The sequence below is a fragment of the Phocoena sinus genome, chromosome 13 (genome assembly GCF_008692025.1).
Source record: "Phocoena sinus isolate mPhoSin1 chromosome 13, mPhoSin1.pri, whole genome shotgun sequence".
Taxonomy (NCBI): Eukaryota; Metazoa; Chordata; class Mammalia; order Artiodactyla; family Phocoenidae; genus Phocoena; species Phocoena sinus.
In genome coordinates, this window is record NC_045775.1 from 25,886,117 (window position 1) to 25,911,182 (window position 25,066).

Consider the following 25,066-nt stretch of genomic DNA (forward strand, 5'->3'; position numbering starts at 1 on the left):
AGATTTTTATTGTGGTAGATGGGTGGTTATGTATATTTATAAGTTTTCATTTCAGATCACTGTCATTGGACGCTATGGAAGTACAAATGCCAGAGCTAAAATCCCATTAGGATTTTACTATGGTCATACCTATATCTTGCCTTGGGAGAGTGAACTGAAATTAATGCATGATCCTCTGAGGGGAGAGGGAGAATCTGCAAACCAACCAGAAATTGACCAGCATTTAACAATGATGGTTGCTCTACAGGAGGATATACAGTGCAGGTTAGTAGAAAATTGCAATATATTTTAGTCTTATTGAAACCCTATATTTTCTATAATGTCTCCCACATACTTGTCAAGAAATGACTTTTCATAAGTGTATAGAAAAGAGAAAAAGGCAGTAGGACACTAGCATGTTACAATAATGTTTAATGCATTAATATATTGTGATTAAGTAATTGGATCTATTTTTTTTAGTACTTACCAATTGATGAATTGACATTGATTAATTCTTTTTAATGGTTTAATGGTGTTAACTTGTTTTAGAGATTTAATTTTAGTGTGTATTCGTACATGTATGTCAAAGAGAACATTGCAGGAATTATTCATTTATTTTTTACTTACAGGTATAACTTGGCTTGTCATCGACTAGAAACTCTTTTGCAAAGTATTGATCTTCCTCCTCTCAACAGTGCTAACAATGCACAGTACTTTCTGAGAAAGCCAGACAAGGCCGTCGAGGAGGACAGCAGAGTCTTTTCTGCCTATCAGGACTGTATTCAGCTACAGCTTCAACTAAATTTGGCTCATAATGCAGTGCAGAGGCTCAGAGTAGCTCTTGGAGCAAGTAGGAGGATGTTGAATGAAACTTCAGACCCAAAAGATTTAATTCAGACGTCTTCCACAGAGCAGTTACGTACTATCATCAGATATTTATTGGACACTTTGCTCAGCCTTCTTCACTCTTCCAATGGTTTGTATTTGACTTAAGTATTTAAAAAGGCCGGAAATATATTTGATGTGATTTTGTTGCATGTTTTGTTGTATTCATATTTCCTGGGTTCTGTTTATTTTGGTATCCTTTCTGATGTATTTATGTAATGTGTTTTTAGGTTAATTCATTTTTTCCCCTTATTTTTGTTTTTCTTAAATAGATTATTTTTTAAATTTTTTGAATTTTACTTTACTTTTTTTATACAGCAGGTTCTTATTAGTAATCCATTTTATACACATCAGTGTATACATGTCAATCCCAGTCTCCCAATTCATCCCACCCCCCCAGCCGCTTTCCCCACTTGGTGTCCATACATTTGTTCTCTACATCTGTGTCTCTATTTCTCCCCTGCAAACCGGTTCATCTGTACGATTTTTCTGAGTTCCACATATATGCGTTAATATACGATATTTGTTTTTCTCTTTCTGACTTACTTCACTCTGTATGACAGTCTCTAGATCCATCCACGTCTCTACAAATGACCTAATTTCGTTCCTTTTTATGGCTGAGGAGTATTCCATTGTATATACGTACCACATCTTCTTTATCCATTCGTCTGTCGATGGGCATTTAGGTTGCTTCCATGACCGGGCTATTGTAAATAGTGCTGCAGCTATTGTAAATAGTGCTTCCATGACCGGGCTATTGTAAATAGTGCTGCAGTGTGTCTTCTTGAATTATGGTTTTCTCTGGGTATATGCCCAGTAGTGGGATTGCTGGATCATATGGTAATTCTATTTTTAGCTTTTTAAGGAACCTCCATACTGTTCTCCATAGTGGCTGTATCAATTTACATTCCCACCAACAGTGCAAGAGGGTTCCCTTTACTCCACACCCTCTCCAGCATTTGTTGTTTGTAGATTTTCCGATGATGCCCATTCAAACTGGTGTGAGGTGATACCTCACTGTAGTTTTGTTTTGCATTTCTCTAATAATTAGTGATGTTGAGCAGCTTTTCATGTGCTTCTTGGCCATCTGTATGTCTTCTTTGGAGAAATGTCTATTTAGGTCTTCTGCCCTTTGTTTTTTTTTTTTTTTTGCGGTATGCGGGCCTCTCACTGTTGTGGCCTCTCCCGTTGCGGAGCACAGGCTCCGGACGCGCAGGCTCAGCGGCCATGGCTAACGGGCCCAGCTGCTCCACGGCATGTGGGATCTTCCCGGACCGGGGCATGAACCTGTGTCCCATGCATCGGCAGGCGGACTCTCAACCACTGCGCCACCAGGGAAGCCCTTCTGCCCATTTTTTGATTGGGTTGTTTGTTTTTATAATATTGAGCTGCATGAGCTGTTTATATATTTTGGAGATTAATCCTTTGTCCGTTGATTCGTTTGCAAATATTTTCTCCCATTCTGAGGGTTGTCTTTGTTTATGGTTTACTTTGTTGTGCAAAAGCTTTGAAGTTTCATTAGGTCCCATTTGTTTATTTTTGTTTTCATTTCCATTTCTCTAGGAGGTGAATCAGAAAAGATCTTGCTGTGATTTATGTCAAAGAGTGTTCTTCCTGTGTTTTCCTCTAAGAGTTTCGTAGTGTCCGGTCTTACGTTTAGGTCTTTCATCCATTATGAGTTTACTTTTGTGTATGGTGTTAGGGAGTGTTCTAATTTCATTCTTTTACATGTAGCGGTCCAGTTTTCCCAGCACCACTTATTGAAGAGACTGTCTTTTCTCATTGTGTATCCTTGCCTCCTCTGTCATAGATTAGTTGACCATAGGTGCGTGGGTTTACCTCTGGACTTTCTATCTTGTTCCATTGATCTATGTTTATGTTTTTGTGACAGTACTATATAATCTTGACTTCTGTAGCTTGATAGTATAGTCTGAAGTCAGGGAGTCTGATTCGTCAAGCTCTGGTTTTTTCCCTCAAGACTGCTTTAGCTATTCGGGGTCTTTTGTGTCTCCCTCCAGATTTTAAGATTTTTTGTTCTAGTTCCGTAAAAAATGCTATTGGTAATTTGATCGGGGTTGCATTGAATCTGTAGATTGCTTTGGGTAGTATAGTCATTTTCACAACATTGATTCTTCCAATCCAAGAACATGGTATATCTCTCCATCTGTTGGTATCATCTTTAATTTCTTTCATCAGTGTCTTACAGTTTTCGGCATAGAGGTCTTTTGTCTCCCTAAGTAGGTTTATTCCTAGGTATTTTATTCTTTTTGTTGCAGTGGTAGATGGGAGTGTTTCCTTAATTTCTTTTTCAGATTTTTCATCATTAGTGTATAGGAATGCAAGAGATTTCTGTGCGTTAATTTTGTATCCTGCAACTTTACCAAATTCATTGATTAGCTCTAGTAGTTTTCTGGTGGCATCTTTAGGATTCTCTATGTATAGTATCATGTCATCTGCAAACAGTGACAGTTTAACGTCTTCTTTTCCAATTTGTATTCCTTTTATTTCTTTTTCTTCTCTGATTGCTGTGGCTAGGACTTTCCAAAACTGTTGAATAATAGTGGCGAGAGTGGACATCCTTGTTTTGTTCCTGATCTTAGAGGAAATGCTTTCAGTTTTTCACCATTGAGAATGATGTTTGCTGTGGGTTTGTCGTATATGGCCTTTATTATGTTGAGGTAGGTTCCCTCTGTGCCCATTTTCTGGAGAGTTTTTGTTATATATGGGTGTTGAATTTTGTCAAAAGTTTTTCTGCATCTATTCAGATGATCCTATGGTTTTTATTCTTCAATTTGTTAATATGGTGAATCACATTAATTGATTTGTGTATATTGAAGAATCCTTGCATCCCTGGGTTAAAACCCACTTGATCATGGTGTATGATCCTTTTAATGTGTTGTTTGATTCTGTTGCTAGTATTTTGCTGAGGAGTTTTTCATCTATATTCATCAGTGATATTGGTCTGTAATTTTCTCTTTTTTTTGTAGTATCTTTGTCTGGTTTTGCTATCAGGATGATGGTGGCCTCATAGAAAGAGTTTGGGAGTGTTCCTCCCTCTGCAATTTTTGGAAGAGCTTGAGAAGGATGGGTGTTAGCTCTTCTCTAAATGCTTGATAGAATTCACCTGTGAAGCCATCTGGTCATGGACTTTTGTTTGTTGGAAGATTTTTAATCACAGTTTCAATTTCATTACTTGTGATTGGTCTGTTCATATTTTCTATTTCTTCCTGATTCAGTCTGGGAGGTTATACTTCTCTAAGAATTTGTCCATTTCTTCCAGGTTGTCCATTTTATTGGCATGCAGTTGCTTGTAGTAGTCTCTTAGGATGCTTTGTATTTCTGTGGTGTCTGTTGTAACTTCTCCTTTTTCATTTGTAATTTTATTGATTTGAGTCCTCTCCCTCTTTTTCTTGATGAGTCTGGCTAATGGTTTATCAATTTTGTTTATGTCCTCAAAGAACCAGCTTGTAGTTTATTGATCTTTGCTATTATTTTCTTTGTTTCTATTTCATTTATTTCTGCTCTGATCTTTATGATTTCTTTCCTTCTGCTAATTTTGGGTTTTGTTTGTTCTTTCTCTAGTTCCTTTAGGTGTAAGGTTAGATTGTTTATTTGAGATTTTTCTTGTTTCTTGAGGTAGGCCTGTACAGCTGTAAACTTCCCTCTTAGAACTGCTTTTGCTGCATCCCATAGGTGTTGGAACGTTGTGTTTTCTTTGTCATTTGTCTCTAGGTATTTTTTGATTTCCTGTTTGATTTCTTCAGTGATCTCTTGGTTATTTAGTAACGTATTGTTTAGCATCCATGTGTTTGTGTTTTTTATGTTTTTCTCCTTGTAATTCATTTGTGTAATCTCATAGCATTGTGGTCAGAAAAGATGCTTGATATGATTTCAATTTTCTAAAATTTACTGAGGCTTGATTTGTGACCCACGATGTGATCTATCCTGAGGAATGTTCCGTGCGCACTTGAGAAGAAAGTGTGTTCTGCTGCTTTTGGATTGAATGTCCTATAAATATCAATTAAATCTGTCTGGTCTGTTGTGTCATTTAAAGCTTCTGTTTCCTTATTTATTTTCATTTTGGATGATCTGTCCATTGGTGTAAGTGAGGTGTTAAAGTCCCCCACTATTATTGTGTTACTGTCGATTTCCTCTTTTATAGATGTTAGCAGTTGCCTTATATATTGAGGTGCTCCTATGTTGGGTGCACATATATTTATAATTATATCTTCTTCTTGGATTGATCCCTTGATCATTACGTAGTGTCCTTCCTTGTCTCTTGTAACATTCTTTATTTTAAAGTCGATTTTATCTGATAATGAATATTGCTACTGCAGCTTTCTTTTTTTTTTGCCATACGTGGGCCTCTCACTGTTGTGGCCTCCCCCGTTGCGGAGCACAGGCTCCAGACGCACAGGCTCAGCGGCCATGGCTCACGGGCCCAGTTGCTCCACGGCCTGTGGGATCTTCCCGGACCGGGGCACGAACCCGCGTCCCCTGCATCAGCAGGCGGACTCTGAACCACTGCGCCACCAGGGAAGCCCTGCAGATTGCTTTTGATTGCCATTTGCATGGAATATCTTTTTCCATCCCCTCACTTTCAGTCTGAATGTGTCCTTAGGTCTGAAGTGGGTCTCTCGTAGACAGCATATATGTGGGTCTTGTTTTTGTTTTTTTTCTTCAGTGCACGGGCCTCTCACCGCTGCGGCCTCTCCCGCTGCGGAGCACAGGCTCCGGACACGCACACTCAGCGGCCATGGCTCCCGGGCCCAGCCGCTCCATGGCATGTGGGATCCTCCCAGAGGTTCTTGTTTTTATATCCATTCAGCAAGCCTGTGTCTTTTGGTTGGAGCATTTAATCCATTCACGTTTAAGGTAATTATCGATATGTATGTTCCTGTGACCATTTTATTAATTGTTTTGGGTTTGATTTTTGTAGGTCCTTTTCTTCTCTTGTGTTTCCCATGTAGAGAAGTTCCTTTAGTATTTTTTGTAGAGCTGGTTTTATGGTGCTGAATTTTCTTAGCTTTTGCTTGTCTGTAAAGCTTTTGATTTCTCCATGGGAGCTGAATGAGATCCTTGCTGGGTAGAGTAATCTTGGTTGTAGGTTCTTCCCTTTCATCACTTCAGGTATATCATGCCACTCCCTTCTGGCTTGTAGAGTTTTTGCTGAGAAATCAGCTGTTAACGTTATGGGAGTTCCCTTGTGTGTCATTTGTCGTTTTTCCCTTGCTGCTTTTAATAATTTTTCTTTGTCTTTAATTTTTGCCAATTTGATTACTGTGTGTCTCGGCGTGTTTCTCCTTGGGTTTGTCCTGTATGGGACTTGCTGCGCTTCCTGGACTTGGGTGGCTATTTCCTTTCCCATGTTAGGGAAGTTTTCAATTACAGTCTCTTCAAATATTTTTTCAGGTCCTTTCTCTCTCTTCTCCTTCTGAGACCCCTGTAATGCGAATGTTGTTGTGTTTAATGTTGTCCCAGAGGTCTCTTAGGCTCTCTTCCTTTCTTTTCATTCTTTTTTCTTTATTCTGTTCCGCAGCAGTGAATTCCACCATTCTGTCTTCCAGGTCACTTATCCATTCTTCTGCCTTAATTATTCTGCTGTTGATTCCTTCTAGTGTAGGAATCACTTACTGTATTGTTCGTCTCTGTTTGTTTGTTCTTTAATTCTTCTAGGACTTTGTTAAACATTTCTTGCGTCGTTTCGATCTTTGCCTCCATTCTTTTTCCGAGGTCCTGGATCATCTTCACTATCATTATTCTGAATTCTTTTTCTGGAAGGTTGCCTATTTTCATTTAGTTGTTTTTCTGGGGTTTTATCTTGTCCTTCATCTGGTACATAGCCCTCTGCCTTTTCATTTTGTCTATCTTTCTGTGAATGTGGTTTTTGTTCCACAGGCTGCAGGATTGTAGTTCTTGTTTCTGCTGTCTATCCTCTGGTGGAGAGGCTATCTCCTAAATAGATTTTTGATGATTTTTTTCTTGAGTTTCTGCTATTGATGTGTCACATCATTGTGTTACTAGCAAAATAATAAATAATGTTTGAAAGTGCAACAGTGAAAACTGTTAATAAATTGCTAATCTAATACAGAACTCTCATTTTCTAACCAGGAGCTATTTTTGATTATTATATATGATGTAATGTGCGCACACGCACACACAGCCATCTGATACACTGAACTCCACAGAAAAAGAAACATAATTGATATAATTGCTAATTCTTCTTTTCTCCAAGTATTTGACAGTTAAAATTCTACATGGAAGGAGTAAATAAATGAATAGGAAAATAAATAGACCAAAAATATGCTGGTAAAGAGGAAAGCCTGTCTAGGGATGCTGATGTTGATACTACAGCATGCTCTTAAATAGGAAATTTTACTGTTTTCTTTCTTGTAATAGGACACTCTGTTCCTGCAGTTTTGCAGAGTACATTCCATGCCCAGGCCTGTGAAGAGCTTTTTAAACACCTGTGCATCAGTGGAACCCCAAAGATACGGTTACATACTGGTCTTCTACTGGTTCAACTCTGTGGTGGTGAAAGATGGTGGGGCCAGTTTCTTTCTAATGTTCTTCAGGAACTGTACAATTCAGAGCAACTTCTCATCTTTCCACAGGATAGGTAGGTCAGAAAATATTGGAGTAATTTGTTATTAGTGACTTATGCTTCCCGCAGTGTTCAGATTTGGAAATCTTATGTATGTGGCTACCGAGTGTGGAGAAATGAACTAAAGCCTGTCTTTTCACAGTTTGAGGAATGCCCAGTGAAGGGCATTTTGAAGAAGATTCTACATGATGTAACTGGACTATATTCTTTAGTTTCCTAACTGAATCTGTGGAGTTTATAGATCTGTGTTTACAAATATTTCCTATCAGATCATGTTATTTTATGTATCAAATTTATATTTTTGAGTCTATTATACAGTTCTCTCTAGTTGATTTCTTGTAGATAAAATTAGAAAATATAAGCAGTAGCTGAAAAAGAGCTAATTTTAACATTATACTTCCAGATATAAATCTTACTAATAACCAGATAGTCTATCATTACTCTCTTAGATTACAAAGTGAATTAATTTTAAGATGAACACTTAGAGTGATTCATATTGGCTACTTTATTTGTATCTTTGTTTTTTTTTTTAGGGTCTTCATGTTACTTTCCTGCATTGGTCAGAGATCACTTAGTAATAGTGGAGTATTAGAAAGCTTACTTAATCTGTTGGATAATTTACTGTCACCTCTTCAGCCGCAGTTACCCATGCATAGGAGGACAGAAGGTATTATTTAAATTAGTGATCTTTAGTAAAAACGTAAGATTCCTGTAAATACTGCTTTTATAAAATGAGTAGTCTGAAATATTTATTTTACTATTCATTTTGCTGCACACTTTAATATTTTTATGATGTAGACTTTTTAGAATGATCAGCCTTCGTGTGATTGACTGCCATATGGTTACTGCTTTTTTAAAATATGTTACCTTTTCTTTATGTGAGTTTTGAACTTGGGAATTGTTGTGGGTATGTTGTTTTTATACTATCATAGATAAAATCAAACTCTTGTGTTTAAGCTTTAAGGCAGCATTGCTGTTCTCATCATGGATAATGAGCTTCATTTGAGCAAGAAAATTGTTATTGGAATAAAAACTTTAGAGCAGAGTTTAAAACTGTATGAATTGTAACTTGAGAGACTTTTTAAATTTCAGTCACCTTTAAGTCTAAGAATAGCCTCTTATACCTTGTTTTCTAGTTTATAAGTTATTACCTGTTAGATTCAAGCTACACTTATGAATCTATTTTTGTACCAAGAAGCATTTGTCATGTCTTCCATTTGATTTGATGTGTTACTTCATTTTTGGCCATAGGTTTCAGTTTTGAGGCTTACTATAAATAAATATTAGTGTTCATAATTATATGGTGTGTTTTGGATTTATAAAATGTCTTAATTTTATAATTATTTTATCAGATTTCATTAGGATTCTTAGAGTCACCTGATTATTTTTTCTCCTCACATTTCTATTCAGGAGTACTAGATATTCCCATGATCAGTTGGGTTGTTATGCTGGTGTCCAGGTTGCTAGATTATGTGGCAACTGTAGAAGACGAAGCAGCAGCTGCAAAGAAACCTTTGAATGGTAAAGACAGGGAGAGGTTTATGACAGGTATCAGAAGTTTATAATAATCTGTTGGTGGGGATTTTGAGTGACTACCCAGTTTTTCCAGAACTGGCATTGGCCTGGAGATTCCAGCTGTATGTGATTTATGTAAAATATTAACTTTACCAGGAATAACATACATATAGGTGAAGTTTATAAAAAGGAATCTGTGAAGAGTTATTGTATTTAGTTTAGTATATCATTCCATTTACTATTATAAAATGTGTCTACTAATTAACTACAAATGACTTTTATGCTTAGATATAGAAATTCTCAGATTTTTGCGAGTTGTAATCTTTCTCCATAAGCTTAAAGCACAGAAAATTTTTTAAATGAAAGACAAAGTGCAAGACAAATTTTCTTCTCCTCTTCCAAGTTAACAAGACTTTATGAAGTAGCTACATCTAATATGTAAATACAGGTAGTAAGTGCCTTAAAACTTAGAATTTTATGCATTATTAGGATTATAATATTAAAAAAAGATCACTTGAGATGTTTTATAGGTATAAGATGTTACAGAAAATCCTGAATGAACTTTTTGGCCAGCCCAATGAATCAGTTGTTTATGGTACACATTATGTTTGAGAATAGGGTGGGGAATTCTTTTCATGTACAGGGAATATTTTTAACAAATGCTATATGTCTCAGTTATAGGATGTAGAATTAAGACACAAATACAACTACCTGTAAAGTTGGAATGTAACAGATGGTATGGGAGGAGTTAGTTTTTTATTTACAGTATTCATGTATTATGGAAATACATTAGTAGAAGACATTTTTTTAGGGCTTGAAGAATTTGAATTAACTTGACAAAAGGATAATAGAAAACAGAAAAAGATGTCATTAGGTTAAGTAGACCTGAAAAAAATCATTGAGGATGGTTAAAGTATGGGATTAAGCCTGAACTGAGCAGAGTGACAAGGAATAATCTGGACACATTCCAAAATGAGAATAAGTAGAGCTACACAGCATGTTTTTTAAACTATCCAACTTTATTTTTGCAGTCATTAAATCAGATTATTGAGTATCCCTTCTTTTGGGTCCCTGTACAAAAAGCATGTGAGTTCGAAATAGGCAATAGTGAGCATTTTGTTGTTGTTAAAGTTGAGCGACATTATCAAAGTTGTGTTGTACAGAGATCAATGTTAAACAGTTGTGGAGAAAGTTGGCTGTTAATGAAAGGATTGGAGGCAGAGAGAACTGTGGTCTTAAAGTCATTTAGGATCTAGGTTAACTTTGCTAAGGTCAGATGTTCTTAGCAATTTCTTTACGATGGTTTCCTTAATTTTTTTAAAAAATTGCTTTGTCGTTATCGACACATCATTTTATGTTTTCTGGGTGTGAATAGTACTTTAAAATCACATTTAACAGAATTATTAATACAACTTTTCCTTGCCCTGTAGGTAACCAGTGGAGTTTTATTAATAATAATCTGCACACCCAGAACATAAATAGGTCTTCCAAAGGCAGCAGTAGCCTTGATAGATTATATTCCAGAAAAATAAGAAAGCAGCTAGTTCATCATAAACAGGTAATTTTCAGTATTTTTTTTTGTTTGGTTGGTTTGTTTTAATGTTTGAGACATTGCATGAGATAGACCTGCCATCAGACCTTAGGTATGATATTTAATGAACTAGTTAATTTAGGGAAATTATTTGACACTTTTGAGTCTGAGTTCCTTATTTGTAAGATGGCAACAATATGTATTTTACAGATTTTTGGTAATGTCCTTTAAACTGTAGGGACATCCCTGGCGGTCCAGTGGTTAAGACTTCACCTTCCAATGCAGGGGGTGTGGGTTTAATCCCTGGGAGCTGAGATCCCACATGCCTCACGGCCAAAAAACCAAAACATAAAAAAACAGAAGCAATATTGTAACAAATTCAATAAAGACTTTAAAAATGGTACACATCAAAAAACAAAAAAACTGTCTACCTCTTCACATGTCTATTACTACCATTCTAAGTGCAGCCGTCATTTGCCTAGTCAGAAGGCCTATCTGCCTTGGTTCTTTCTCAGTCCAATCCATTTTTCATGCTGCCCCTACAGAGTTCTTTTAGATACAAACCTAATCATATCACTTCTTCTCTAAATTATTAGTGGTTTCCAGTTGAACTTTGGATGACGGTCAAACTCCTTAACATAGCTTTAGTATCTCTGTCATCTGCCCATCTAACTTTCAGGTTTGAATTTTGGTCTAGCCATATTGAATGTGGGTTCCTGGACCACCTACACCATTTTTTTCATCCAGGATTTTAATATGTGCTTATCCCCCATCCCTCCCCTCCTTCCCACCAACTACTGAATTTACTGTTTTGCTTGGATAATCTAACTTATTTTTCACATGTTAGTTTACATTCACTTCCTCAAAGATGTTTTCCCTGGTTTCTCAGTTATTGTCCCATAAAGTATGTTTCCCATGTACCCTATAGTTTTCGTTTCATTATATTTATCATACTTTTTTGTTGGGATTCTTTTATTAACCTGAGTTTATAGCTGATGTCAGATTCTTATGAGCCAGTTCTTTATTTTAAAACGTGTCTTCCTCTTTGTCTTACAGTATATACAGGAATATATACTGTATCTTTGATACCCGGTATAGAGCCTAGTGTGTCATCTAAAAAATATTTGTATAATTGATTTAAGATGAAATGAGATTTTATAAGAACGCCTTTAAGATCTGAAAGTTTGTGAAAGCTTTTGGGCTTTTTAAAAAATAGGAACTCAGCAATAAATTATTTAGTTTTACTACTGAATTTTTCAACTATGAGCAACTATTGGCCTTTTGCAAGAAAAATGATGTGAAGCTTTTCCCTCAACTCCTTTTTCCATTTGAGACTCCTAACTAATTTTAGGTGGTACTAATCATCACCTGAAATTTCAAATTCAGCTAAAATTTATCGAGCACTGAATGATTATATTTGCTGTATTTACTTTAGGATATGAAGATGGAAAACAGACCTAGAGAATGATCCAGTGGATTTTTCTTAGCAGTATTTTACTATTTTATGCTTTATTATAAAGGACATTTTTGGGACAGTTAGCAAAACTTAAAAGTGGGGTCTGGGGCTTCCCTGGTGGCGCAGTGGTTGAGAGTCCGCCTGCCGATGCAGGGGATGCGGGTTCGTGCCCCGGTCCGGGAGGATCGCGCGTGCCGCGGAGCGGCTGGGCCCGTGAGCCATGGCCGCTGGGCCTGCGCATCCGGAGCCTGTGCTCCGCAACGGGAGAGGCCCCAACAGTGAGAGGCCCGCGTACCGCAAAAAAAAAAAAAAAAAAAAAAAGTGGGGTCTGAGGAATAGTTAGTTGTTAGTAGTGCATGGATGTTACTTCTTTGATTTTAGTGGTTGTGTTACGGTTTGTAGGAGAAGGGTCTTGTTTCTAGGAAATACACATTAAACTATTCAGGGGTGATTGGTCATCAGGTTGCCAACTTATTCTCAGATAGGGAAAAAATGTCTTTGTACAGCAATATAAATTGTTGATTAAGATTATGGTTGTTTCAAAATAAAGATTATATTTTTTCTTGATTGCAGTTGTTATATATGTTAATTGTAGAACTTTTGGAACAATTTTCTGAAAATACTGATTTGTTCTTCTCACATTCACATACCATGTATTGATTATTTAATACACGTGCATGCTGGTTTTAATTTATGATATATTTTTCTTCATATATGGAGATAACAGCCAAATGGATATTTCTTTATAATATAATGTTCTTTTTCTTGCTGATAACAAAAATATGTAGAAACAGTAGAAATTTAGGAAATATTCCTTGAAAAGGTAGATTAAGTTCTTAACTAAATTGTGCATTTATAATTATGGCTATAATGTTCTAGTGACTTTCTGTTTAGAGTAATGTTCTGCGTAATGGATATATGGCAAAGTGGTTTTGTCATTCAGCAGATTTTCAAGGTCTTTCTAGGCAGAAATTTTTTTCTCCTTGTTGGTCTACTTGTTCATTTCAACCTACTAGTTGTTGCCAGGGGTAGGGATGGGACAGATAGGATAGGAGGGAGGAGGGCAGGCAGCATAAGAGGACAACATGAGGAAACCTTGTGTTGGTGATGGTGTACAGTATTAACTGTAGTGGTGGATACCTGAACCAACAAATTGGGTAAAGTGTACAAAAGATCTCTGCATTATTTTTTAACAACTGCATGTGAATTTACAGTTACTGCAATAAACTTTTTAATTAATAAAAAACATAGACATACCAAAAAATGTTCTACTTTTGAAGATTCCCATAAAAGCCAAGCTAAGAATATTGTACAATAAAAGAATTTTCCCCATGTATTTAAAAATAATTCTTTTCCTCTGTTTAAAAAATACTCCATCAGTCAGTCTCATTAGTGGCTTACATAAAAAAGTATTCCAGTTATTTCCCTTCTCCCATGGGTAAGAAATTGATTACTTCTTAATTACAACAGGGGGAGATCTTTTATTTGGAATTTGGAAGTGATTTTTAAAAAATCAGCAACACAGTTTAAACTAGATTTTTCAGAGAATTACTTATTCCATTAGTTTGATGTATGGATTCTGAGGAGTATAATAATTTACTGTGTTGTTTTTAACACTGTTAACTATAAGATTAACTTTTTTTTTTTTTTTTTTAAGCAACTTAACTTACTAAAAGCAAAACAGAAGGCTTTGGTGGAACAGATGGAAAAAGAAAAAATACAAAGCAACAAAGGATCATCATATAAACTTCTGGTAGAGCAAGCCAAATTAAAGCAGGCGACCTCAAAGGTATGATCTTTACTTTTTAATGTAATTATCTTAGAAAAGTCACTCTCCCTTTTAGTATTTTAAGTTACTTGAATAGTTAAGTATTTTTAGTAATGATCAGGAAACTTTGTTATTCTCCTTATCAACAAAAATCTATTCTATGTACCTTTTTTGGGAAAGGTAGTTTTTAACTCAAGTAAATATATGATTAATGTGGGCTTAAAGTATTTTTCTAGTGTATTTCTTCTAAAGTGAATTGTGTTCCAGTAAATTGAAGATAAAAGGACTCAGGAAATATATGGTTTTCCTAATGTGTCCTTTATACGTAAAATTTTTAAAAATAATGATATATTTTTTTAAATTTGGGGGATAACATTTGTATGTAGCAACCAAATTGACATATTGTGTTTCTGTAAATATGAAATTACAGTTACTCCATCAGAGTTTGAAATGAATTAATACTCTGTACCTAGTATATATAGGTTTCTTTACCATTCACCTTTTATGATTATATTTAGGATGTTTTGGTAATATTTATTTAAAATGTTAGATTTGACCTGATGTAGCCTTTCTATAGAATTTCACCTTTCTGATATTCTGTTATGTATCTGATACCTTATTTTAAAATAGGACATGAGGTATATTGGTCAGTATAGTTTTTAATAATCTTACTTTTTGAAGCTTATGGTTTGCCTAAAAATTTTGTTCTTTAGCAGTTGTAAGTTTTCTGAGTGAATATTTTCATTTCATAAATAAACTTTTACTGAAAGAATTTTCATTCAATAAACAGTGGTTTAAATATTGTAAATTTCTGTGTACAGCACTTTAAGGATTTAATTCGATTACGTCGGACAGCAGAGTGGTCTCGTTCTAATTTAGACACAGAAGTTACAACAACAAAGGAAAGCCCAGAGATAGAACCACTTCCATTTACCCTGGCCCATGAACGTTGTATTTCAGTAGTCCAGAAACTTGTCCTTTTTCTCCTCTCCATGGATTTTACATGCCATGCAGATCTCTTATTATTTGTTTGTAAGGTAAGTAAACGAATAGGCATAATTTATAATTAGACAGACTTAGTAAGAAAAAGAAATAAGAAAAAATGCAGTTTTTAATTGATTTTTAAGAGAAATAAAAGTGCTTTCACTGGTTTTCCTTTTATGCAGTTTAGTTTTTTTTTTTAATGTGCCTTGAAAGGTTTTAAAAATATTTTGGCACTTATTTCTTAGGAGACCTAATGTGTATATATATATATTTTTTGCGGTACGCGGGCCTCTCACTGTTGTGGCCTCTCTGGTTGCGGAGCACAGGCTCTGGACGCGCAGGCTCAGCGGCCATGGCTGACAGGCCCAGCCGCTCCGCGGCATGTGGGATCTTCCCGGACCGGGGCATGAACCTGTGTCCCCTGCATCGGCAGGTGGACCCCCAACCACTGCGCCACCTGGGAAACCCCTAATGTATATTTTTAACCTAGTTAAAACTAGATTAATGTAGATTTGAAATGTAAGTAATGTGGGTATGTCTATCTACAGCCTACCTTTTGTCTATTAGGATAGGAAATTATTATTATCAGGATAGGAAATCTACAAACGAGTGTCAGATTATAGCAATGAAGGGTGTATTAATGCCCTGAAAGCTTTCCTGTAGCATATTCATTGCTTATAGAAATTATTTTAAACTATTCAACTCAGGTTTTTACCTGGATTTTAATATTTGATCCATGAAGTTACATTTCTTTTGCATTTACATCAAATAATTATTTTGACATCAAAAGCATATCTCATTGAAAGCAGTTACTTCAATGCTTTATTTTTGGAGAAAACATATCTAATTGCTATTTAAGTGTATGATTTTATAAAATGTATTACAGGTTCTTGCACGCATTGCGAATGCCACGAGGCCAACTATACATCTGTGTGAGATTGTGAATGAACCCCAACTGGAAAGACTGCTATTACTTTTGGTTGGAACTGACTTCAATAGAGGAGATATATCTTGGGGTGGTGCTTGGGCTCAATATTCCTTAACTTGTATGCTACAGGATATTTTAGCAGGTTTGTTAGGATTTATTTTTAATAAGGTATGTCAAAATTAGCTTGTTGCTGCTTGACTAATCTTTAAAGGAAACTGTGAGCTCCTCAAAAGTATAAAATGTCTCTTTCATGTATGGCAGTAGCAACCATTTAGAATTACTTTTGCGTTTAATTATGTTGACACTTGTAATAAATGCAAGTTTTTATGGAGGAGTTAGGTTACAGAGTACAGGGGTATTGGAGCTAGTCAACTTCCTTGTTAATACCAGCAGTGGGCTGCTTCCTAATTCTTTATGTGCACTTGAGGAAGGTACTCCCTGCTCCTCAGTTTTTTCATCTGTAAAATAAGGATAATAAAAGTATCTTTCTTATGAAGTTATTTTGATGAATAAGTGAGTTAATGTGTGTAAAGTGATTATAATAACTCCTTGTTCATATCGCACATTTTGTGTTTGCTATTAGTTAGCATTTGAGGGTAATGCAGTGAGCCCTAGCATTTCCTTGGGTAGGTGTGGACTCATTTGCCTCAGAATCTTTTGTGGTTGGTAGAGTACACATGCTATTCTCAATACTGGATGAAAACCTGTGTTTTGGATGTCTGTTTACTAATTACTAAAGCAGTTAGGATGCTCTTCTTACCTGCAGGAGAGTTGCTGGCTCCAATAGCTGCAGAAGCCATGGAGGAAGGAACAGTGAGTGATGATGTAGGTGCAACAGCTGGTGACTCTGATGATGCCCTGCAGCAGTCTTCAGCTCAGTTGCTGGAAACTATAGATGAACCTTTGACACATGATATCACAGGTACATTCTTTAAATTTTTTACTTAAAATATCCATAGCTCTTTTTTAAAAAAATGAAACATGTTTCAAAATTAAGAATATTAATGAAGTATAAAATTAAGTTTTATATTAGGTCTTTGACCTTAGTAACCATATCAGTTATTTTCCTGATAAGTATATTTTGCTTTGATTCTCTGAATGCATATTAAAATAAAATGGTATCCTTTCACAGGGTCTGTGTTACCTTGATATGGTCTTATTTGGCTATGTTGAAAGAATTACAACCTAGAAAACAGTTAAAGATACACAGTGGTAAAGATAGCAAGGCTCTTGTTCTCTTTTTCTTTTTTCTTTTTGTTTTCTGCCTTTTCAAAAACTATAATGTGTATCTTAGTGTGTGCAATCCTTTGTGGTGTACTCCTTACTTTTGAAGAGTGTTTTGCAATGCTGTGGTCATTTCATCTGTTTCATTCCTTAATCTTAGATTCTCTCATGATTTTATCCTTTCTGTCTGATAGTCCCTTTATCTGGAGTAGACTTTCTTCTCTAGTTTGCATGGTGAACTTCTTATCTAAGATTCCCATAAAGCATGCTCTCCTCCAAGAAGCTTTTTCCATTACCACCAGCAATGCTTGAGACCGCCGTCGGTGCTGCCTACATTCTAGATTGTCTCTGATAGCACCTATTACGTTGTAGTTGGTTTAATTTCTGTAGTGTACCCTCACCTCTGAACCTCTGTTAATTTGTTGGAGGGTGGACATTTGTTTTATTAATCTTTATATACTCAGACCCTAATACAGGCTAGTATTTTCTTGGCATTCTACAAATATATGTTGAATAATAGAGGGTGGGAAGGGAAGGAAGATAAGAGTTGTAAGGCATAAAAGCCTAGTTAAAAATTTGGAGTCATCTGAGAGCAAAATCATTTCCAATTCATGATAGAAAAATAAGGTGAATAGCAGCCTTAAAACTAAAATCTTTGCTTTTCACTTTAATACCTGGTATTATTTCCTTAACTACTGGATGTAATATAATGAATTACATATTGGAGGCAATAAAATGAATAACATTGTTCATTCTAGAAATGGTTAATGATTATTTTTAACAACAAAGTTTATGTAACTTGATTCAACAAGGATTAATCATACGGTCTTTTCTCCTAGGAAGTCACGTATTATTGCACTAGTGTTCTTAATGGCGTGTTATAGGGTGATATTTTTGCATACTTACGCTTAATTGTCAAGTATAAAAATTTAGAGATTTTTGTATCAGTAGAAATATATATTATGTATAAGTAAATTAACTTTTTCTGTAATTAAAAGCAATATGTTGGTTAAATTTTATGTTATGTACTCTACCAAAAAAAATCACTTTCAATTATTTGAAGGTGCACCTCCTCTTTCCTCTTTGGAAAAAGATAAAGAAATTGATCTTGAGCTACTTCAGGATCTAATGGAAGTTGACATTGATCCTTTAGATATTGATTTGGAAAAGGATCCTCTTGCAGCCAAAGTTTTTAAGGTACGATATAGTAGAGTATTCTTTGCAATTAAAACCTTTCATCTTATATTTCTGGTTTATTAATTACTTAAAAGACAAAAGTATACACCTAATATAACTCATTATTTAGCTTACTCAAAATTAAATTCCTCTAGGTACTGTAGTAGATTTTTTATAGGACTAGTGGAATAGTATATGGAGGACTTACATCGTTTTATTAATATAGCCACTAACATTATCTTATATGATAATAAGAACCACTAATAAGCATGGGAGGTATGGTTATGGACTCTTGACATTTCAAGCAGCATTTAAGCTTATCCAAGTTGGGTTCATTGCAGAATCTACTTCTTTGTTAGCTGCTACTTTTTCTAAAGGAGATACCTCCCTAATACTTTATTTTGGTTCATTTTGTGTGTAAGAGATTTTATTAAAGATGCTAATTACCTCTCAGAGTCTAACAAATAAGGTTTTTTTAGATTTTGGGATAAAATGGAGAGAATATTATGAACCATTCCTTTAATCATTAAGATAATGTTTTAGAAATTTAAAGGGTAAGGAGAACGTTTATTTTGTAGCCCTGTTTGACTTTAGGTAATGTAAATAATATGTCACTCTTCGTGAAGAGGCAAAAATAAACCACAGTTTTTTCCTATTCTTTTAAGCCAATAAGCAGTACATGGTATGACTATTGGGGTGCTGATTATGGCACCTACAATTACAACCCATACATAGGAGGTCTTGGAATTCCTGTAGCAAAGCCACCAGCAAATACAGAGAAGAATGGATCACAGACAGTTAGTGTTTCAGTGTCTCAGGGTAAGTGTGTGTTCATATTTTAAGGCATAAGCTATTCTTAAAACAAGTCCTCAATTTATGTATTCTTTGTCTCCTGAGAATTTGATCCTGAGTGTTTGCTGAGAGGGTTTATTATTGCAGGGGTGCCGTGAGAGTGACTGTCATTCAGAGCTGTGTGTCAGTCAGTTTAGAAGAGCTTCTATTTATGGTCTATTTTTCGTTTCTCAGAATAACACTTTGCAAAATATATTTGTGAGTTGTGTGGGTTTGCTGGTGGTTTTAATTAATTGTGCTTCCTTTTATTTTTATTGTTAATAATAAATTTATATTTTATCTGTAAACAGAAAGAAATCACGTTGAGTATTATTTTTGCACTCTTCTAGTCACATAGAGTATATAACTTTTTTTAAAAATAAAATCTTTTCTTAAATTTTGAAACAATCATACATTTACTGAAAAGTTGCAAGTTAATACAGAGAACATTTGTTATCCTGACCCATTTGGGAGTAAGTTGGTAATCTGATGTTTTTTTGTTTTATTTTGTTTGTTTTACAAAGCAGAAAATTTCTTCTACATAAACACATCAGGAAGCACATTCCATCAAAATCAGGAAATTAACATTAGTAACTTTAAGACCCCATTCAGGTTTCAGCAGTTATGTCTAAATTATGCCCTTTATGCAAAATGATCCAGTACAAAATTGGTGGGGGTGGGGGGCCCACTCCCACACAGTTGGAAGTCTGTGTGTAACTTTACAGTTGGCCCTCCGTCTCCAAGGTTTTGCATCCATGCATTCAACCAACTATGGATGGTGCGTACATATTTGTTGAAAAAAGTCCATGTATAAGTGGACTCATGTGGCTCAAACTGTGTTGTTCAAGCATCAACCATAATTATCATATCTCTTTAGTCTTATTCAGTCTGCCACACTTTGTCAGAGGTAACTTTCATGACCTTGGTGCTTTTGATGATTATAGGCCAGTTATTCAGTAGAATGTCCCTCAGTTTGGGTTTGTATGCTATTTCCTCACAATTAGATTGTGGTCATGTGTTTTTGGCATAAATATCAAGAAAGTGTACTGCTCAAGTTTTCTTACTGCATCCTATTAGGTGGCTCATGATTTTAATTTGGACCACTGCTGGTGGTTTTAAGTTTACTTGATAAAGGAGATGTCTACCAATATTTTCCAGTGAAAAGTTATTCTTTTCCCTTTTGTAAGAAAATTTGGATGGGTTGGAGTGGCAGAATAATACTTGGAATCTATTCTTTTTTTAAAAAGTTATTATTTTAGTCACTTAGTTTCGAATAGACCAGTGGTTTCCTATTTTATTCAGTAGGTTATAATTTGTTATCATTATTTTCATGTTTTTATTGAGGTAAATTCAAGAGATCATAAAATTTTCCATTTTAGCCTTTTTTTTTTGCGGTACGCGGGCCTCTCACTGTTGTGGCCTCTCCTGTTGCGGAGCACAGGCTCCGGACGCGCAGGCTCAGCGCCTGTGGCTCATGGGCCCAGCCGCTGCGCGGCATGTGGGATCCTCCTGGACCGGGGCACGAACCCGTGTCCCCTGCATTGGCAGGTGGACCCTCAACTACTGCACCACCAGGGAAGCCCCATTTTAGCCATTTTTAAGTGTACAATTCTGTGGCATTAAGTACATTCGCAGTGTTGTCATTATTTATTTTGATGTTCGAAATGTCCCTGATTTGACCATGGTATCTCCTTTAATCTGGTCTCTGTCTTTTTGAAATGTCCTCATATTTCTTTGAACACTTCCTTGTTTTCTGGCATAACAAAATGCCCCAGGCTCATCATTTACTTTCCCTTCCCCAGACTGGGAATTAGCCACTTCATGAAGGAAAATGGTATTTCAAAACCTTTTAGTGGAGAAGTGTGATTAAGAATTCAAGATTTGAGTGCTAGATAGACTTGCTGTTAATTTTTGGCTGTTCCACACTCTCTCTTGATGGAAAAATCTAGGGAGTGTGTACACACATTTGTGTTTATATTTATTTCTATATTTGTCTGTCTATCCATCTAGAATGCCATGAGTCCACATTGATATATCAGTTAATCTAACAGTAATCTACTCCATAAGCTTCATATTAGTTTTTTCCTTTTCCATATTTCTCTTTTCTCTGATAGTGAGGTACATGATTCTCATTATTCTTAATTTATTTGCTTCCATTATCATTACTTCACTTACTTGATCTACCTCTCTTTATATATCTACTCTCCCATCTCTAGCCTCCTTTGCACAGATGTTGTTACCTGCTGTAACTCTGATACCCCATGCCAGGTTGTTCTGATGTGAAGATACACTCCTCACCCTGTTTTGGGTTCAGATGTCAACATTTTATTGTAGGAAGTAGGACGTGAATAATAATTATCAAATAGGTTTTGTTTTTTCTTTTAATTGCTTTCTGTAGCCCTAGATGCTCGTCTAGAAGTTGGACTTGAACAACAAGCAGAACTTATGTTGAAAATGATGTCAACCCTAGAAGCAGATTCCATTTTACAGGCATTAACAAATACATCTCCTACCTGTGAGTAAAAGTCACCATTCTTAGAGAATTACCATGAACAGTTTATCTCCTGATTATTTTCAGGTGCACTCAGTAAGGATAGATTTTTAAATTCTCCCTTGCTAAGTTAGTAGGAAGTTGAGAGATAAGACAAAGGATTAATGAATCAGGAGAGCAGAGGGGGAACAAATTACCTCCATGTAGTGTTCATAAGTTCAGTCCAAAAACCCGAGTCATGTTTTTGTTATGGTGGTGGTGTGCGGTTAATGAAATTCCTGGGGGAGCCTGCATAGCTAGCTGCCTGGGAGTTCGTTGCATTATATCCAAATTTATGATAAAGTGGGTTTCTTAATAGTAACATCTTTATCTTCCTTTAAGACCAAGATGGAAGACTTAGATAATGAAGATAGCTAAATGGGCCTGATTGAACTACAGAATTGAGAGGATTTACTACCTAATTATTTACAGCAAAAGAAGAAAAACTTTTTATAGTAAATGACTGGATAGTAAATATTTTAGGCTTTCTGGGGCTATACAGGGTGTGTTGCAGGTCTACTCTGACTTTGTAGCAGGAAAGCAGCTGTAGACAATATATACCTAAATGAATAGGCACGGCTATTAAAGAAACCGTGTTACAGAATCTGGTGGCCTGTCAGATTTGGCTGTTAGGACATGGTTTGCTGACTGTTGATGTTGTTCTAGGCTTGGGTAGATCCCCTTCTGTCAGGTGAGTATAGTTAGATAGCAGCCTGTCTATCTTAAGATGGGAGCTGTGCTGAGGTGATGGTGATATTTTTATTTTTCTTAGGCCAAGAAAAATAAAAACATGGTGGGTAATGGTGGTGAGTAAAGGTGTAGAGATACTAGTTAGAACCTAGGAAGCACATCATGTCCTCCTCCTATGAAGTAAAGTTCCCAACCCATTTCAATAGAGAAATTTGGATTTTTAGATCTTCCTATGTTAAATTGAATTCTTTTGGTTTGCATTCTGTATTTCTTGCCTTAGGAAGTATATAAAAAAGGAGAAAGAGAGAAGATTCGTCTAGTGTTCTGTTTCTTGATATATTCTATCTTTTGATTATTTTCCTGTGCAGAACTGTGTTCTCCTTTTAATATAAAACTTTCTAAATATATGAAAAACTCTCTTAACATCCCTTTATTTCTCTGCTCCCCATGAATATATACTCAGTTAGTTTGGTGTGTGTATCCTGGCATCAGAATTTTTGAACACTTCCCAGGCAATTTTAATGTGCTATCAAGGTTGAGAATCAATGGATTAGAGTCTAGGTTATTCTAAAACTACCTTCTCAAGAAATAGGCAGGGTTCTTTTTTCTTTCCCTTTTCTCCTCCCTCTTATTAATTAGGAAAAAATTGAAAATAAAAATTTATAGAGAGTAAGGTTCTTCTCCCTTTGTGGACAAGTCCTGTGAATTTGGGAGCTTCTCTTTGTGGTGATTATCTTTTGAACTTTCAAGTAATGTTGTAAAAACAGGTTTTCAAATAATACAATGCTGAACCATTTTAAAGAATGCAATTTTAATTTTTAAAAAAATATACCTTGACTTACCTGTACATATTAATAACTAGTTAACATTTCTCCTGATACTTTGTGTATAAAATCATAACTGTGTTTAATTTTCAGTATCACAGTCTCCCACTGGAACAGATGATTCGCTTCTAGGGGGTTTACAAGCGGCGAACCTATCCAGCCAGCTCATTATACAGTTATCATCTGTCCCAATGTTAAATGTTTGTTTCAACAAACTTTTTTCCATGCTTCAAGTCCATCACGTTCAGGTATGACTTCAGGAGAAATTGTGTATTTTTAGACATTATTGCCAGCCTAGAAAAGATGAAAATAAACAGGCAGATCAGTCTCAACCAAACAGGGATGATTTCTTTGTCATACTCAGATGAAAAAATGTTGGAGATACTTTGATTAACCCAGCTCCTCAGTGATAGGTTATTTATAACTTTTATGATTTTAAGCTTTACTGCTTTTGTTCCAACTACATATTATACACACAGCTGCATTTAAAGACTTGAATCACATCTTTTAATTTAGTAAAACATTTATATTAGGTAAATTATAAATTTTAATTCATTTAAATTTCATTTGATCTAGAATTTTAAGATGTGTTTGCTTGTGAACTGAATTGAAAGTAACCAGAAGTATTTTTTTTAACATTTATTTTTATTTATTTAATTTATTTTTGGCTGTGTTGGGTCTTAGTTGTGGCACGCAGGATCTTAGCTGAGGCATGCAGGGTCTTTTGTTGTGGCATGCGGGCTCTTCATTGCAGCGCACGGGCTTCTCTCTAGTTGTGGCGTAAGGGTTTTCTCTCTCTAGTTGTGACACGCAGGCTCCAGGGTGCATGGGCTCTGTAGTTGTGACGAGCGGGTTCCAGAACATGTGGGCTCTGTAGTTTGCAGCATGCAGGCTCTCTAGTTGAGGCACGCAAGCTCAGTAGTTGTGGCGCGTGGGCTTAGTTGCCCCATGGCATGTGGGATCTTAGTTCCCTGACCAGGGATCGAACACGTGTCCCCTGCATTGTAAGGTGGGTTCTTCACCACTGGACCACCAGGGAAGTCCCCAGAAGAAGTATTTAATAGAAAAATTATTTACTCATAATCATAAGGATTCATACATGAGATTTTTGTTTAAATGGTATTTCCTAATAGGTACATTTTCTTTCTGTCAATTTACATTCTTTTTCAGTTGGAATCGCTTCTCCAGTTGTGGCTCACATTGAGTCTGAATTCTAGTTCGTCTGGAAACAAAGAAAATGGAGCAGACATTTTTTTATATAATGCTAATCGAATACCTGTCATTTCATTAAATCAAGGTAAGATTTATTAGAAGGAAAGTTATTAATGTAGCATAAACAATCTAAAAAGGTATTGATTAGGTTAACACCTAATCTTTGTCATTAGGGTTGTAATGTTGTAGTGAAAAAAACATATTTAAAATACTGACTTAATAATTTGCAGGAAAGAGAACAGAAAACTTATTCTGTGGTCTGTATTATGTCTGTGTATAACACAGACATAAAATCTACAATGTTCTGTTTATCTTTACATTGTAGTTCCTTAAAGTATTGTCTTGTTCATAGGCTGTTCTTTTGCAACTGGTCTTTTTGAAAAATGTGAAATACCTCTAGGGAATTGGTAAATTGGAGAAGGATGTCAATTTTTTGTAGAAATTGTGTTCTTTCATTTTTTTTCTCGGCAAATGCAGGAATGTGGGAATAGTGGGACTTGAATAATATCCTTCAACAGGAATAGAACTAGCTTTCAGCTTGGGCTATAGGAATCTATTTAAAGAACAGTAAAAATCATTTATTCCTGATGCTTTCTCTCTAGAGATGTGCATCATGCATGGCCTTCACATGGCCTGTCAGCCTCAGTGACAGCCACACTGGCTTACGGTCCTACTTAACATCTGCATTCTCTCAGCAAGAGCTGGCCCTACTTTAATTATTAGGTTTCCTTCTGTTTCACTGTATTAATGATTATTATTATAAATTTTACTCCCATCAGTTTTTAAAACTTTTTTATTGTGAGAAACATTAAGCATGAACAAGAGTGAATAGAAGGATAAAAAAAGTAATTATTTCTTACTATCATCAGGTATTTTGTGAGTATTCAAATTTCCAATTGTCTAAACTATTACAGAATTTTTTTTGTATA

General features: G+C 35.6%; 1 protein-coding gene across 15 annotated transcripts in view; it reads left to right on the top strand.

Annotated features, from left to right (window-relative positions):
* BIRC6 (baculoviral IAP repeat containing 6) overlaps positions 1 to 25,066 on the top strand; it is a 246,461-nt gene that overhangs the window by 94,587 nt on the left and 126,808 nt on the right. For 13 of the 15 annotated variants that reach the window (XR_004352692.1, XM_032652164.1, XM_032652177.1 and 10 more), the window contains 15 exons: positions 56 to 264; positions 609 to 955; positions 7,264 to 7,483; positions 8,002 to 8,135; positions 8,879 to 9,016; positions 10,414 to 10,541; positions 13,628 to 13,759; positions 14,560 to 14,775; positions 15,609 to 15,792; positions 16,417 to 16,572; positions 17,938 to 18,071; positions 18,716 to 18,869; positions 21,280 to 21,396; positions 23,019 to 23,173; positions 24,096 to 24,222. Coding sequence is in view for 14 of the 15 variants with exons in the window: in XM_032652164.1 (XP_032508055.1) it covers positions 56 to 264; positions 609 to 955; positions 7,264 to 7,483; positions 8,002 to 8,135; positions 8,879 to 9,016; positions 10,414 to 10,541; positions 13,628 to 13,759; positions 14,560 to 14,775; positions 15,609 to 15,792; positions 16,417 to 16,572; positions 17,938 to 18,071; positions 18,716 to 18,869; positions 21,280 to 21,396; positions 23,019 to 23,173; positions 24,096 to 24,222 (2,551 nt within the window). In the remaining variant the exon portion in view is untranslated. The remainder of the gene's footprint in view (positions 1 to 55; positions 265 to 608; positions 956 to 7,263; positions 7,484 to 8,001; positions 8,136 to 8,878; positions 9,017 to 10,413; positions 10,542 to 13,627; positions 13,760 to 14,559; positions 14,776 to 15,608; positions 15,793 to 16,416; positions 16,573 to 17,937; positions 18,072 to 18,715; positions 18,870 to 21,279; positions 21,397 to 23,018; positions 23,174 to 24,095; positions 24,223 to 25,066) is intronic. The other 2 variants (XM_032652166.1, XM_032652175.1) reach the window with 1 other exon arrangement.